The 17992-nt window shown below is 38.1% G+C and overlaps 1 protein-coding gene across 1 annotated transcript in view; it reads right to left on the bottom strand.

Annotated features, from left to right (window-relative positions):
• The window catches only part of xpo4 (exportin 4), a 71593-nt gene extending 53926 nt beyond the window's left edge, over positions 1-17667 (bottom strand). The window contains exons 1-6 of the mRNA XM_079254491.1: positions 17587-17667; positions 8405-8510; positions 6993-7134; positions 4193-4331; positions 2737-2853; positions 2487-2640 (exon numbers count right to left, since the gene is read on the bottom strand). Coding sequence (XP_079110617.1) covers positions 2487-2640; positions 2737-2853; positions 4193-4331; positions 6993-7134; positions 8405-8510; positions 17587-17649 — 721 coding nt within the window. The 5' untranslated portion in view covers positions 17650-17667. The remainder of the gene's footprint in view (positions 1-2486; positions 2641-2736; positions 2854-4192; positions 4332-6992; positions 7135-8404; positions 8511-17586) is intronic.
• Positions 17668-17992: the final 325 nt, after the last annotated feature.

The following is a 17992-nucleotide window of genomic DNA, read 5'->3' as shown; positions in this document are numbered from 1 at the left end:
CTCACATTGCACTCGCACGAGGCGTGCTGTGATACTTGAAGACAGGCGGCAACACGCATTCAGGGCCCCCGGCAGTCTTCATCATTCCGTTGTCCTTTTCAACAACTGCCCAGACGCTTGAAGACTTCACACGCACGCCGAATTTCAAGGAGAGCGCCCCTTCACGGAAGAAGTCAGAAGCTATTTTTACGAGCTGAGACAGTAGACGGCATTTATGACAAGTCAACATCAAGACAGCAGAGGACTACGGCTCTATTTGTTTCCAAAGAGCACCACCAACAGCTATCGCTGCATTTAGAAATCAACCAGCCATTCTCACTTCACTCATTCAAGTTTAACCCAGAGTTCAGCAATGTTCTTTCGGTTGCACACGGTCACATCCTTAACCTTTAACCTTTAGTTCTTTAGATCTAAAGTGAGCACGACCAGTAAAATAACATCATAATAATCTATAAATAACTCCTCCTTTTCTCCTTTGTTTTAGTGGAAAGCAGTCTAAGCGGCGCGCTGTTAAGAGGTTAACACCTGATGAACCGTTCTTTAACAGTTTCAACTGTATTTTACCTCCGTTAATCAACTGCATATGGAATACAACAAATCCATAAAAACATCTCACATCAGGCCTTCCCGGGGTCCTTTCTGGTCTTTTCCGTGTATTTTATTGTTTTCATTTTGGCAGTTTCCAAGTCAACATGATAATATTTGGCAAAGATGTGCAATATCAAATCAAATCAAAGATACTTTATTCATCCCAAATTTGGAACAGCACTATCAACCATAAAAAAATAATCTAAATTTTCCACTTTATAGACAAAGAAACTCCCCTTCTTCCACTAGACCATTTGGCCTAATGACTTTCATTATAGCCACTTTATTCTACTGTTACAGCAGTGCAAAGATGTGAAATCCTGTTCATGTCTCTGTAACACTGTCGAAAAAAAGACATCAGTTAGAACTGATGAGATATAACAGCCATTATAGACAGCGTATTTACTCAGCTATAGTTTTTTTGGTTGTTCTGTGGATGTCAGCGTGTCTTTTCATTAGGGGTGGGAAAATCGAAAAAAAAAAATTTAAAAAAAAAAAAAAAAAAAAGGATTTTTTGCTTTACAATTTTAAAACCGATTTTTTTAAAGAAAAAAATCCTTTTTTCAATTAAATTAAAATAATCCATTGTAAAATTCCTGTCATTTTTATTGTTTTATTGATCTTTTTACTTGTCTTCTTGGGCATTAAAGCAGCAGAACGATGATCTGGCTGCTGTGTTGTTTTTTGCTCATTGAAATCAAGAAAAACGACGAGCAAAACAAAAGTTTTAATTTACTAAAATCAGCAATATCGAAGAAGTTTGAGATTGCAATTTAAATCGAATCGGCACCCAAAAAAAACCAAAACAAAACAAAAAAAAACAAAACAAACAGAATCGAATCGGGTCAAAAGCATATCGTCACAGCCCTACTTTTCATATCTACCAAACTAATCCTGTGGGTCAGACTGGACCCTCGGTGAGCTGGTTTTCTGCTCCTAGGCAGCATGTTTGACCCATTGTTAACGTTCCAGGTTTTTCCAACTAGAATCTTAGAAATTTTACTCTTATCATTAAACATTTCAGAAATTGTCGTTCAGAAAAACCTTTAATTGCATTTATGGCTAATCCTGACTCTGGTTTCTGCCTAGCTTACAAATCAAGCTATGCAATCACACATTTCCCACCTCATATGCAAACTAAGCTTCAACGTTCCCACAAAAGGCTCATTCAACCTGGGATATCACATGTAGTTTATTTGCAGTCAGCTGTTTTAACCTCAAACCTTAAGGTTTCCAACATGCACAACAATTCACAGCGACACCAAACACCAAAACAAAATTAAACTGACTGCAATCACTCTTGGACTTAAAAGCGCGCCTTTGAGAACACACACGTATTGAAGTGAGCGTGCCACACATACCAAGGGCAGCCTCGACAAGACGAGGCAGGGGGTGGTGCGATGCTGGAATGATGCAGGGACGGACACATAGACACCTCTTTGAAAATGATACATGGCTCTGGCTGGCAGCAAGCGCCACTCCAGATCCCCTCAGACAGGCAGAGAGGATGCCTGGCTGTAGGGATTAAAGTCATAATGAACCCAACTGCACACACACACACACACGCACTAAGTGCATAAGTTTGCTCAACAATGCGACCAACTGCAAAGACAACATGGACGTGTGCACAAGAGTTAAACTACAAAGTTAAAATGACTGACAGATTTGCATTCCTGCCCATCACATATTTGTGGGGGGACGGAGACGGACGGACGGACGGACGGACGGACGGACACACACACACACACACACACACACACACACACACACACACACACACACACACACACACACAAACTGGAATAGTTTACCAGAATATAAAGGCCTGATTCTCAACTCTCTTTATCTGATATCCAAAACATCCATCAAAGGAATGTGGAGGAGCAATAAAAGGATATAATTTGGAGGCAAGAAGTTCCAGCTGAGGACCTGGTTGGCCAGAGCCAGGTAGCGCTGGAAGACACAGGACATTTGAGCGTTGAGGTTCTCTCTGCGGCTGAACTCCTGCAGCACCTCCATGGTCAACATGAAGATCTGACGCAAGCCTTCTTCCTGCGGAGGGAGGGATGGAAGAAAGGATGGAGAAATTCATTTAAAGCAAAGTAAAAGCATAATGAGTAAAACACTGAGGCAAGGTGTGAAGCGAACCTGGAAGAGGCGCTTGCAGTTGCCGTGAAACTCCATGCTGAGGCCGATGCTACTGGTCTTACTGGAACTGGAGAACTCGCTGAGCAGAGCGGTCAGGATGGAGCAGGCTAGGGTTTGCTGCAGAGAATAAGCTCAGTCAAAGGTTGATCACACAGTGATCCAAATCATTATTTAAAGTAATTTAAAGCTGATTTCAGGATGCACAGTTCTGGTTCTGAAACTATTCTTTCCCTTATGAATGACTTGTGTTTTCATATGAAATAACCATTAAACTAATTCAACTACAAACTATTTCAGCAATTGTTTTTAAAAATCTGAGAGCAAACACCAAATCAAATTTTCCCTTTTTGGGTATCAAACTTAAAAAACTGACTCAAATTTTATGTTTTTATTTTTAGATTTTTATGCTTAAACTCAACCCAACATTTTACTTCCTCCTTTAAGTACAATCCTCTCCTCATGATTAAGTTTGGAGTTTAGAATCACAAGGAGTGGTGCCATCTACTGGATTACGACAGGAAGTGCATTTTAGAAAGCACTGAGACAAAAATGCCAATTTGTATTTTCATATGAAAGTGACAAATATTTATGTTGCATCATCAGCACAGTGAGTCATAATATACAAATTTAGTCTTTTTTGATTTATATTAAATGTTTCCCATGTTTCATAAGTTCACAGCCTCAAATCTCGAAAATATGCCAAGGAAATTAACTTTAAAAAGCTGATATGAGTGAACAGGCAAAGACAGAAGGATTATATTTTATTTCAAATGTACAAAAACACACGTCTTTTAACCCTAGCACGGTCTTCTTTACATTTCCAGACTGAGCTCAAGTGAGTTATCTCAGTCCAACCCCATGCAGAACGTCTGAAACCAGATAATAAACATGGTCTACTCAGGCAAAAATACACTAAATATGGAAAACCCTTAAAGTGAGTGATACCAACAAGCATTATTATTCCACTTTCCTATTCCTGTGTTGTGACTAAATTACTACAAAAAGATATGGCGTAATAATTGGTGTTTATAAACTTTTTGGTCTGTTAAAAAGGTTTTATTTATATGGAAAGAAAAATGAAAAGGAGCATAAATTATTAAAATATTTCATTTCCAGCCAAAACTAAATTTAGGAAAGCTCAATGAAAAGCAGCAAATCTATCTGTTGTTGTCAGTAACTACGCAGCTAACTATACAGACTTCATCTAATAACGACAGTTTAAAAGTTGGGACTGTGTTTCCTTTTCTTTTCAATTTAAGACCATTGTATCGACACTAAACTACCCGATACACATTTTATCTCAAAGTTACAGCATTTTCCCCTTTTGGCATTTTAAGGTCATAGTAATCATTTAATGTGCCTAAAATGAAATTTATTAAACAAAAAGAAAGCTCCATGTGTAGGGTTTTCTGTACAACGTTCAGAGGGGTTCATCTATAATGTAGGTTTCTCTCACCACTGTGGGGTTCCCGCTGCTGATGAGCTGTCCCACTTCATGAAAGATGCTTTTACAGCTGATACTTTTGTCCAGAGAGCCTCTCTTCACAATAACAGCGACGGCCAGCAGGATCTGCTCGCGGACGTACTTCTGCAGACTGCAGGGGAACGACAGGAAAACGTTTTACAACATTAACTGCCATGATGAAGTGTGATGAAGTTTTGGAAAACAGAACAAGAAGGGAAACATGACAGCAGTTTTTCTTTAGGTTCTACTTATTTTCATTTTATTTACACTGCATCAATTCAAACAAGAAGTCATTTCAAGGCTTTTAGCTTGAAAACATAGACTGCCAGACATTTTTTTTCCAGTTCTAATCAAACAAACTAAAACAATGATCGACAGACCTTGTGGAACTATTATGTGCATTTCAGGCTAATTTATTTTTATTTCTGAGACCAGAAGGGCTGGGATTGGTCGAGTTATTGTCACAAATGGCTTTATTTACTTCAGACCGACCCTCTCTGTAGGCTGTCAGATCAGCCTGTGGGCAAAACGAGTGGATTGAGACTCTTCTGCATTAAGCCCCGCCTCCCGCCACTGCACTACATCGGGAGCGCGCACCGCACCTGCTTTCCCCGTCATTGTAACATCTCATAAACAGAAGGATTAGGCTAATATGAACTCAATAAAAAAACAAAATATAACGTCAACACATAGCATACAGCCCTACATGTTGGAACCTGAATCAGACCCTGGAAACGAAGTGGAAAACAGCAAGCCACAGCAACGAATGCAGCAGGATGTCTCTCTTTGGTAAACTCACCAGCCATCGTTGGAAATAACTTTATCCCACGTTTTCCACCCGCCTGATGTATTTGTACATGCCCTTGTTAACCAGTAGAAGGTAACCAATCACCGAACCTTATCCCCCGGGACGTCACAAGGATTTCCAAGTAGAAAAAACTCTCTAAAACGACGCGTTTTTGTCACCATGGAAATCGAACGGAGAGAGTGCTGGAACTCAAACTCAAACATGCGTTTAGGTGATAAAAAAACAGTGCCGCTCACATGTCTGATGAGGATTCAAAACTGTAACACTGTAGAAAGCTCAGAAAACTCCAAATACCATAGTAGGACTCCTTTAAAGACATAAATCTGTGGTGCGATTCAGATCAGCTCATTATGAGCATCGCTTAGAATTTTAAATCTTTTATTTCTCATAACATGCAAAAATGGATAAACTCAAAAACAAATGCAATTGAGTGTAACCCTCTGATGCATGAATTAATAAAAAAAAATCAATCAACTTCTACGGATATGTACAGATACACTTTGTCTTTAATATTATTTGACTTTTTATTAAGTTTATTTATGGTGCTGCCCCGCTGTACGTCTCTGAGCTCCTCCATCCCTACACACCCTCTCGGTCTCTCAGGTCAGCTGACTAACTACTTCTGTCTGAACCGAGGACGAAACAGAAGCTCAGCGGGGACCGGGCCTTTGCGGTGGCGGCACCTAAACTGTGGAATGAGCTTCCTTTACAAATTAGACAGGGCTCCTCTGTATCTGCTATTAAATCTTTACTAAAGACCCATTTGTCTGAGCTGACTTTCTTTTTCTGCACAATAAGTTGACTTTTTAGATCTGATTTTATTTAGACTGTTTTAATTTGATTGCTTTTAGTTTTGATTGCTTTGAAGTGACTAATTTTTTTTAAATTGTCCTCGTGTATGTTATTTATTCTGTTTTTTTTGGGTTATTTTTTTTAAATCCCCCACAATGTGGCACTTTGGTCAACATTGTTTTTAAAGTGCATTATAAATAAAGTTGTATTGTATTTATCTATTTTATAGATTCATTCATTCATTTTCTGAACCGCTTATTCCAATTCAGGGTCGCGGGGAAGCTGGAGCCTATCCCAGCCGGCTTTGGGCGACAGCCAGGGTACACCCTGGACAGCTCGCCAGTCCATCGCAGGGCCTATTCTATAGAAATATTTTTTTTAAAAAAGAAGAAGAAGAAAAAAAGAATATACTGTCATATTAGAAATATTTTGTAAAAATGGACTAATATTTCTTGTCCTGTTTATCACCAAGGTTGGTAATAATGTGTTTGTGTATCTATGAATTTTTATACCATATTAGTTCATTCTTCAGTGAGTGACAGTGTGTCGGGTGATCCTTTAATATACCATCCTCACTTATGAATATACCAGAAAACGGCTTTTAAATAAGTGTCAGTGAATTCATCCTTCCTAAATACGTGACACGATGCGTCAAAGGGTTAAAAAACAAACAAAACCTGAAAATCATGTCAGGCGTCTTCCTGTGACATCTGTAACACCAGCAAAAAAGAAAACCCTACATGTTTGTTTTAATTATGTTTAAATAGTAAAACAGATCTTTCTTAATAAATAAGTGACTCACAATGTGTTTTATACATCACTTCATTCAATAAAACATCACTTAATGTATTAGAAATATTACTGTTTGTTTACTTTTGTTTATTTGCCAAGACAACAAAGATCACATGATCAGATTTTGGCGCAATATCAGCATCTTTACATCATCGTAGCAGATCTTATATATAAGGTGCATTTCAATCACTCCAAAAAAGGTATCTTATCTTCCTCCTTTTATTTATTTATTTTTTTTCCATTTTTAAGCCAAACAAAATTTAACCGTTTGAAAATGGCCACAAACCGACGGGGCTCCAGTCCCAGCAAGTGCATGCAGCGTTTTCTATTCATATACATTTTATACATCACAGTCTACCGCTGAGTTTACAACGCTGCTCTTCTTTCTTTCATACTCACTTTGGTCGCTGTAAGACGTAGGTGAGGAGGAATGCCCGAAGCGATTCGATGCTGGTCTTCTCCAGCAAGATCCACTCCCGCACCACAGCCTCCATGATGGCTGTGGCTGCTTGAAATAACACATAGTCCACCTTACTGGTCTCTGGTTAGCGGGAAAAAAATGTCAGAGTGAGAAATGTAAGGAAGGTTTACAAAATTAGAAATAAAAGTTATGAGTTGGATCAGTTTGCTGGAAAAAATATTTTGAAAACTTGCCAAATTTTTAAGCAGTGTCATCTGAATGCAAAAAGAATATAAACCTCTGAGCCATATTTAGTGTCAGGGTCCGGTTTTAGATGGACAACGTAAATATTAAAGACTAAAATGTCTGACTGACAAATATTAGTATTATGCTGATTACAAAACACTGTCTGCACAGATTTACTGAATATCAAATCAACCAAATCAAAGATACTTTATTCATCCCCGAGGGGAAATTCAAAGTTCAAGCCAGCTCGTCCCAGGTTTGACATACAGACATGTAACATTAATGACAAAAGAATAATACAGAACCAAGCTCACAGAATATTTAATGCTGAAAGAGGGGAAAAGGTCACAAAAAAACCCACGTTTGTATCTATTTAACTTTAAAACATTTTCAAACTAAAACAAAATTCAAACTTTGTCCAAAAGGTATAGCCCTGACGAAGAATTCAGCCTAAAACTGCTGAGAAATTCAAGTGTTTGTAAGAGAATAAGTCCCGCACTAAGCCAGGAGATTCCAACCAGCGCAGTGAATTCACATATTCAGCAGCAAAGCAGAGCAAACACACAGCATGGAGGTGACTTGTTTGAAGGGTTTTCAGGCTTTCTGACACGCGGTGGCTGAAATGTCCCTTAAGGCTGTCAAACTCCAGTCCTCTAGCGCGGTATCCGACAGGTTTTTGTTGTTTCCCTGCACCAACACACATGATTTGAATCAAATGGATCCAATAATCCATCAGGTAATTTCAGTCAGGTGTGTTGAAGCATGGAGACAACAGAAACCTGCAGGATGCTGGCCCTCCAGGACTGGAGTTTTACACCGTATGTTGCACCAACATCTCAGCAAGTGTCATCTAAAGTGAAACAGAGCATCTTGGTTGTGGTAAGTCCAAGCTCATTAACATCATGTACGTTTAAAACAGGGGTGTCCAACTCTGGTCCTCGAGGGCCACAATCTTCAGGTTTTCTAGCCTCCCTGCTCCAACACAGCTGGCTCAGAATAAGTCATTCTGCAGACCTTTATAGTCTGTTAGATCCATTTAATTTGAGTCTGGTGTGTTGAAGCAGGAATACATGGAAAGTCTGCAGGACAGCGGTCCTTGAGGAAAGACTTTGGACACCCCTGATTTAAAAGATTACTGAAGTTAAACAATTCAAATAATACTCACCAAGGATGTGCTTGCAGATGGCAAAAGGGGATTTGGATTTCCTGAAGGAGAGGAATACATGTTCAGCATGCTGCCTCTGTTCTGTGCTGACCATGGACGGCGGTGCCTGGAAAAGACAGAAAAAGAACAGAAGAAGATGGTTTGATTTTCTGGAAGTGAATTGAAATAAATAAATAAAAACATTTGAAAAACATTTGAAAGATAAAATAACCAAATTAAACTTTAAAACAGACACTTCTAAAGCTTAAAATAGGCATTATTTTAGAAGTGACAGCATATACTTGGAATTACAGGGTTCCAGACTTGCTGTATTCGTTGCACTAGTGCGTCCAACTATATCCATTTAATAAAAACATTTGAATTAATAACCGTATTGACAGGTTTTCCTGGAAGATTTCAGGTGTACAACAAACCTGATAAATGGCTGTTTTTTATAGTGAGTCCCCCTGCCTAACATACTTACAAAGGTCATCAGTATCCTTACTGGTGGGGTGTAATGTGGGACATAAGAAGCAGCATAACTTGCTATTGTTTGTGCTAATAAATACATAAGCAACAGGAAAAAAAAGCAACAACCACCAAGCTGCACAACACAGGATTCTGCTGCTTAATACTTCTTCTTACTTCTAACAGAACAAAAAAGTTTAGATCAGGATTACTAAAAGACAAACCATTATGCAACTGGAACACAATGCAGAGAAAAAAGCTGAGAAACTGCACGACAGTTACCCTAAACATTTAGTGAGAGGACTTTATCAAAATGACCATCTTTATCACCAAACCTGATGCTAAATCTACATTCCTCACTGAAATACTGCCTAAGTTCACTGGAAGTAGATGCAGTAAGAGAAGCAATAGCACCTTTAACTACGCCGTAAGTGTCTGCAGCTCTGAACTCACAATAAATAAAGGTGGTAAAAAAAAACACAGCACTGATTTTTATTGAGGAGTGTCTCCACGGTACCACTCAGCAGGAAAGTCACATTCCAGACCTAATTGCAGTAAACGCAGCTGAAGGCAGAGCTGCAGCAGAGGGAAGAAAGAGCTTTTCATCGGAGAAAACACACAAAACACACACACTTAAAGCCACATAATGTGCTATGATGAGATGCCAGATGCACAACATATGACCGTTAACAGAAAGCTATGAGCTCAGCTTATCAGCGTCCTCTTGAGCATCCTGATTAAGACTGATTCTCAAAGACGTTCGTATGTTAGAAACACAACAATATAACAATGGATTAAAAAGGGCTGCATTTTAAAAGTATGATGGAGAGGAAGTCACTGGACAAACTGGTATCCATCATTACAGACCAGCTGAAACAACTCCACTGTGATGCAGACAGATACAGGAAATCTTTCCTTCCACATGCCATCACACGTTTTTACCAATTCTCCTCTGGCAAACAGGGAACGGCCTGCTTCTTTATAGTGTTCATTTATTGTTTTCTTTGTTTATTTGAGTCGTTAGTTGGATCAACACTGGCTGATACACGTGCACATTTTTCAGTTTGGGATCAACAAAGTGTTGTACCTGGTCTACCTATTCATCTATCATCCATCAATCCATCATCCATTCATTATCCATCCATCATCCATTCATTATTTATCCATCATCCATCATCCATCTATCATCCATTCATTATCCATCCATCCATCATCCATTCATTATCCATCCATAATCCATCATCCATCCATCATCCATTCATTATCCATCCATCATCCATTCATTATTTATCCATCATCCATCATCCATCTATCATCCATTCATTATCCATCCATCATCCATCCATTCATTATCCATCCATCATCCATTCATTATCCATCCATCATCCATTCATTATTTATCCATCATCCATCATCCATCTATCATCCATTCATTATCCATCCATCATCCATCCATCCATCATCCATTCATTATCCATCCATAATCCATCATCCATCCATCCATCATCCATTCATTATCCATCCATCATCCATCTATCATCCATTCATTATCCATCTATCATCCATTCATTATCATCAATCTATTATCCATCCATTATCATCAACCTATCATCCATCAATTCATCTATCTATCATCCATCATACAATCCATCCATCCATAATTCATCCATCAATCTATAACCCATCCATTTATTATCCATCCATCATATAACCATCCATCTATCATCCATTCATTAATCCATCTATCATCCATCCATTCACCAACCATCCATTCATCCACATATTCATCCATCTATCATCCATCCATCCAACCATCATCCATCCATCAAACATACATTCATCCATCCATCTATCTATCATCCATCCATCAAACATCCATTCATCCATCCACCAATCATCATCCATCATCAATCCATTCATTCATCCATTATCAATCCATTCAGCCATGTCTATCCATCCATCATCCATCAATTCCTCCATAAATCCATCCATCTATCATCAATCCATCATCCATCCATCCACCTATCATCCATCCATCAAACATCCATTCATCCATCTATCAATCATCATTCATCCATCCGCCATCCATCTATCCATCATCAATCCATTCATCCATATATCCATCATCTATCATCCATCCATCCACCTATCTATCATCTATTCATTCATCCATCTATCATCCATCCATCAAACATCTATTCATCAGTTCGTCTACCTATCATCCATCAATCCATCCATCCATGACAATAAAGGTCACCTTACATGATCAGAATAAAAGACAATCAAATGAAATACATTTATAGCTGAACAGCATCCAGAGCAACTGATCTCAAGGGTTAAACAGACTTTAATCAGATGTATCTTGAGCTCTAAACTGTTATATCTTGTTTTATCTTTGCAAGCTCTCTGAGTTGCATGTATTTCGGTGCCTTTGTGGAACCGAGTTTTGCACTTCTGCCTCCTCCTTCAGCATCTCACTCCCACGACCCTTAAAAAATTACTAACTGCAGAACTTCCAATCGCTCCCCAAAACCCACCTGTACAAACTGGCGCATTCATCATTAAAGCATCTTAAAATGTCATAAAAAATGTTTTAAAAGTTTGATGAATTATTATTATCATTATTATTATTATGTCCATGACTTTCCTTCTTTTTGACAGCTCTCTTAGGTCAAATAAACAAACAGTGATTGATCAACACATAATTAAAATCCTTTGGTGCCTCTTTTTGTTCCTCTTTTCAAAGTAAATAAGTACTAGTTTCCAGGAAACATTTGCTGTCCCCATGCTGTGTCCCAGTCCTCCAATAGATCCTGTTTTCTGCCCTTGTTCAGCCACAAACTCTGGCAGTTCTGCTGATTCAATAAAGTTGGAGATTTGATCAACGTTACACTCTTGCACATCATGATGCACAGTACAAACCATTCATTTGATGCATGAACCTCCTTTCCAAAGCACACTTTTATATCCATCAACTACTCCAAATGATTTGCACGACATTCATTATTTCCCTCATTTTGTTTTACTTCTCCCTCACAATGACTTAAATAGGAGGGATTTTGGAATTCAGAGCCGTGCTCTGAGAATAGTTTGACTGGATAAGCTGGACATCAAATCACCATCCATCTTTTCACTAAACTTGCTTCATCTTGCGGAGGGCTAGAAAAAAAAATCCCAGCTGTCATCAGGTGAAAAGCAGGATACACCCACGACAGCTCCAAACTATTATTTCAGCCAGCAAGCTGCTTGTTTAAACTCAACTGCAGCGACCAACATAAATTCAAATTGTTACTTGCAAACTTGTGTTATTAATTGTCCAGGGATTTCAAAATGAATAAGCTGCAATAAAATAGTAATTCTGTCACTACAAGCCTTGTGCACACTCACGTCCTCTAGAAATGAAACACAAAAGAGGATTAAAGAGTTAAGTCGTCCAACACGTGTGTTGACTGAGCAGGATCTGATCGAGAGTAAATATTTAAAAAACAACAATGATTTTAGGCTTTCCTGCATATTTTATTAGATTTTAATGATATTCTACTTTTCCTTTAGAAGAAATATTTACCACATCCAGAAAGTGCAAAGATTAGTGCCTAAAAATATTCTAAATGCATCAGAATGATATCAGTTTATAGAAGTAAGTATCTGGAAGAAACAGCTTGCAGGTAGTAAACTATCGGATGTGAATAAATTGTGATTATTTTAGAGTTGACAGAGGTATAGCACGTCTGTGAGATGTCCTAGTCTCAACACCTGGGTTGCAACTCCTGATATGAATCTCACCATCTGCATCTGCTTATTTCCTGGTTATCGCCATGTTGTGAACACACAGAATCAGCAAAGACAACTCCAGTTCAGGCCACACAGAGTTCAGGTGTATCCAGTTTTTTACGGTTTGGATGTTTCATTTACATGGAGTAGGTGTTTTGGGAGTTTAAAAAAATGCAAGTTTTTAAAACAACATTAATAAATCTGAAAATGCTCCTGTATTGTTTCCATGTTTGCAAATGGTACAGATCTTTTCTGAACTGATGACCAAAGCTCCACCTTTCCCTTAACCCAGATCTGTGAACCCAACCACCAGCCACAACAATGGCAGATTACACCGCTGCATTGGTTCTGCAGAAGATACTGAGCACAAATCAAAACTTCTACCTTCTCTTCAGTCCACATAAGTGTCTCCTTTTTTTTTTTGCTTGATTCTCTGCAATCTTCCCTTTCCATGTTTGTTTACATCACATGACTAATTTCCCTTTGGGCTTAATGAAGTATTTTTTTATTTCATGTGCTTATGTGCGTGCTCTGCTTTTTGGGGGGAGTTTCTGTGGCAGCATCACACCAACACTTTCAGGCCAAGCATATACTGCAGCATTTTCAGTGGGTTTGTGTGGAAGGACACATTTCTTAAAACATTTTCAAAAAATTAAATAGTTTCTGTCTTGATATGGATGTAGTTTCAACCTAATAATAATGATAAAATGCCACTTTGCTACACAAACACACTATTGTGTCCAAAAGACTTTTAATAAATGGTTCAATCACCAATAATTACCATAGTTTCAAAAACACATTTTTACACTGAGATAGTTGTTATTGGGGTTGTGACAATATGCTTTTGTCTCTATTTGATGTGATTCCAAGTTTTTGGGTGCAAAATTTGGGTGCTATTTAAATTGTGATCCTCACAATTCTTCAATATTGCTGATATTGCAGATTATTAAAAAAAAGGTATATAACATTTTTTTCATAGTCGTATTTCCTGATTTCAATTAGGAAAAAAACAACACAGTAGCCAGATCATAATTCTGCCAATATAAAGCCCAAAAAGACAAGTAAAAAATTCAATAAAAACTATTTTTTTTTAAAAATTATAATGGATTATTTTTTTTTTGTTAAAAAATAATTGATTTAAAAATTGTGAAGCAAAAAAATGCATTTTTTTTTTTATTTGATTTTCCCACCCCTAGTTACCTTACTTTGTTTACTAAAACCAAATTTTATGTAAAAACAAAAGTTAAAAGTGGGTGCTAGCAATAATGAGGCCTTTAATACCAAAACTCGACAAGTCCCTTTGTTATTATCATTTATTGTATCATTTCAGCTGTTATAAGGTCTGTAGTTTGCTCCATTTGCATTTAGAAGGCACTGCTGTGAAATAACATGTTGAAACATGCCACTCTAATGCTCCAAATAAAAGCTGAACCCTATGAGGAATCACAGTAACATTTAAAAAGGGTATTTAGTACTTTTATAACTAGAAAATAAACTAACTCAGCAGCACAAAAAAGTCTGAGCAACTTATTATGTTTGTTTCCTTTCAATAATAAAGAAAAATCTCGAACCCTCAGACACTTTCCTCAGGATCGACATTAAAATCTAACACTAAGAAAAGATTTCACTGGAGAAAATACAGAAAGTTCAAGCACAAGATGCAAAGCATATATACACCTGGAAAGCAAAAGGCCAGATGAGGCTTTGTCAAAAATGTCTTCATGAAGCCAAATAGCTTTATAGCAACAGTCAAGGCTGAGATCCATCTGCAGCTACATTATTCAAAGGAGGCAAAGACACCTTAAAACAACTCATAATCCAAATAATACACCATCTATAAATCATGGAGGCAGAGTAAAAGCATGGCCGGCGGCAGGACTCAGTCACTTGTGTGATTAGTGTTTTGTTGCTGATTTGACAGAAGCAAATCAGATTAAATTCAATGTATAGGGAGGGATACTGACTGGACACTGCTTCACAATGCAGTTAAACAATGGCCAAAAAAAAAAAGAATACATTCAATTAGTTTCTAGAGGAAAAGAAGTGGAATATTCTGCAATATCTAAGAAAACCGTAGCTTTAGTTTTGTAAAATGCAGCTGGATCTAGTTTAGATCATACGAAGACCCACAAACAACTGAAGGTGGTTTTGGCAAAGGCTTGACAATGTCTCACAAAAGACATTGTCATTGTAAAAGACAGCCATTAAGACGGTTTCTGTTTAAAATTGTTTAAAGTATAAGAAAAATGCTTCATTTATTAAAGTTATTAAACCAATTCACATTTAAGCCCCAGTAAAAAGGGGAATATATGATCATGAGCTCTGACGCTTGTAAAGGGCATTAAATAGTTATAATTCATCCATTCCTGCTCCTGTTTGAATGAGGATACCTCAAAATGAAATTAAATAATCTATACTTTAACCTCATATTCACCAGATAAATGTATTTTTAGACAAACATGCATACTGACTGACACAACTTACAGATACAGCCCGGGTTAAAACACCTGCAGCTGACTACAATCTAAAAAAAAACTATTCCCTTCACTTTTCAACAAGACTTGCAGGTTTTTATCATTTTGACACGTTTTAGAAGGACAGTTTCACTTGAAACCTTGCAACTAGGTGGTAAATAGCGAAGAAAAAAAAAGCAGCCGCTAGCTTTTTTTTTTTTTTTTTTTTAATTAAGTTTTCGAAAAATTGTTACATGGGTCAGTTTTTACAAAGTGTAATCATGAAGATGATCATTAAAAAGGAACAACAAAGAAATTAAACAGTATAACACAAGGGGAATCACCCAGTGATGTAGTTGCACAGTTTGCACAGATGTAAGGTATGTATGTTTTAGGTTGGTACAGTTCCATTTTTGGATCACATGAAAATAAGTAAATAGATAAAACTTTTTGAAGAGAGAAAAAGAGGGCCTTTTTTCAAGTATTTCATTTTATGTATGTGAAACTTTGCTAAAATAATCAGCAAACTGATGATATATGATTTATTTTTGGTGGAGTTAGAATTTTTTAAGATCTAATTGAAAAGTCAGACCAGAAATTAGATACATGCACACATCGAAAGAATAAGTGTTCTATGGTTTCAGATTCATTTTGACACAAGTTGCATTTATCAATTAAACCAGGTATGTATTCGTAGATGAGACTATTAACAGGATAATATTTATGCACAATTTTGAAGGCAAGTTCTTTCACCTTATTGGGCAGAATAAATTTGTAAGGAAGAGTAAATATAGTGTTCCATGTTTTATCATCTAGTGTCTGTTCCAGCCATCTGTATCTAGCAGGTGGACTGGTTTTAGTAATGAGCAAGGCTGGATTATCCAATGGGCATTATGGGCACAGGCCCAGTGGCCCACGTCCACTTGGGGCCCATGTGGGGCAAACACCAGCAGTTTGGACATAAAACAAAGTGTACATAAAAGCCAGATAGTTACACCACAGTCTCTAGTGTATTGCTATTGGTACCATTGGCTGAGAGATGTTAAAAATGTCGTTTCACAGTCCGTGCGTTTACATGGGAATTTTAATTCCTGTTTAATTCCGAATAAAAGTTAACTCCGCTTTAAACTGATGAAAAACGACCATGTAAACACCTAATTCCTGATGCTAATATCTATTCGGAGTTAAACTTAATTCCGATGTAAGTGGCTGGTTTATTCCCATTTTAATTCAGATATATTTATTCCTCTGTCGTGTAAACCTTAATACCGCTCCAGGTTAATTCCGTTCTGCGCATGCTCGTTACCTTGTCCTGTTCCGATAACGCGCGTTGTTTTGCCTCCCGTGTTCGGTGGTCTATCTTTCTTCTTTTTCTCAGTTGCTGCAAAACTAAAGTAGTATGCTCGTGTTGAGTCGGTACTTCAAAATTCTAATATAAATAGCGTTGAAACTGGTACTTTTTATGTAGGTTTTACAAGTTACGACTGAAATACAAGAAGCAGGGAGCCAACTTTGTTTATTTCCAGTATACGTCATACATCACGTGCACCCTTTGTCCAATCAGAACCCTTCCCAACCAGCCGCTTTAAAGAGGTATTAAGTGAGGACGTGTTTCATGTAAACGTTTATTCGGAATTATTATCTTCATGCAAATTCGTAAGCCAATAAGTTAATTCCGAATTTAAAAAAAACACCATGTAACCGTACCCTGTGTATCATTCAAAATTTTCAAAATGTGGTGGGGAAGGGGGCCCCTGGAACACTCTGGGCCCATGGGCCTGTGCACTTTTAATCCGGCCCTGGTAATGAGGAGTTTTCTTATGAAAGCATTGTTAAATTTCTTATCAGAGATAAAAATTAAAAAAAAAAATAATAATAAAAAAAACTGTTCACTTCAACACTGTAGTTAGTTATATTAAAAGGAGGTGTGTATATTTGGATCAAGCTAGCTGGCTTATCCAACACACTGACATGCACATGGTTAGCCACTTGTTCCTAGCCAGTCCTGTTTGTTCAAATGGGGGGTGTTTTTAGAAAGAGACACACACTTGATGCAAACGAGTGTTTAAGGGGGGACTAGAGGAGCCACAGCTGCAGACTGGGGGGGGAAACTGTAAAACCGACATCACAGAGATGCTCCAACTGAGTCCAGAGGAAAAACTTGATTTAGAGCAGTGACACCAAATCGTTGAAGTTTCTGGAAAACGAAGCTACATAGTTCACGGTTTGCGTTTGACGTGATAGACAGTGGTGTGTAGTAAAGCACCGAAGATGAAGACGAGGGAAATTTTCTTTTTTACAATAATGAGCGCGTTTCTTTTGCTTTTTTTTCTGCAGGATGGAGACGAAGCGAGGCGCTGCGCCACGCATCGTTTACATACGGTCTCTCAACATTTTCACAACAAAACCCGGGACGAAACAAGAACCTACGAGAATCCCTAAGCACCAAACTCCACTCCAAACAGGCTGAGGCACCCCGTCGCGGAAAGGAAAGAACGATTAATTTCTCACCATTAAAACTTTGGCAGCGCTTTCCAGCTGTGTGATCACTTCTGGTGCACCGACCGCCGCCATCGTTGTCCCTCTCCAATGACGCGCCGTGCGCTCTGCATTGTGGGATTCCAGCGCCGCTGGTACCCGGCGGGGTTCCGCGTGCAGACAGACGGCGGGTTACGTAACCGCATGGAGACATGCTGCCAGGGCCGGATTAAAAGTGCACAGGCCCCCTGGGCGCAGAATGTTCCAGGGGACCCCTACCCCACCACAACATTGTGAGAATTGTGAATTGTACACTGTGAAACATTTCTAACATCTCTCAGCCAGTGGTACCAATAGCAATACAATAGACCTTTTGAAAACATATATCTTTTAATGTTTCCTTTAAAACATCTTTAAATAAAATTATATAAATATATTA

This window comes from Telmatherina bonti (assembly GCF_933228915.1).
Source record: "Telmatherina bonti genome assembly, chromosome: 15".
Taxonomy (NCBI): domain Eukaryota; kingdom Metazoa; phylum Chordata; class Actinopteri; order Atheriniformes; family Telmatherinidae; genus Telmatherina; species Telmatherina bonti.
Note: the sequence above shows the minus strand (reverse complement) of the source record. Positions and strands in the feature narration are given on the sequence as shown.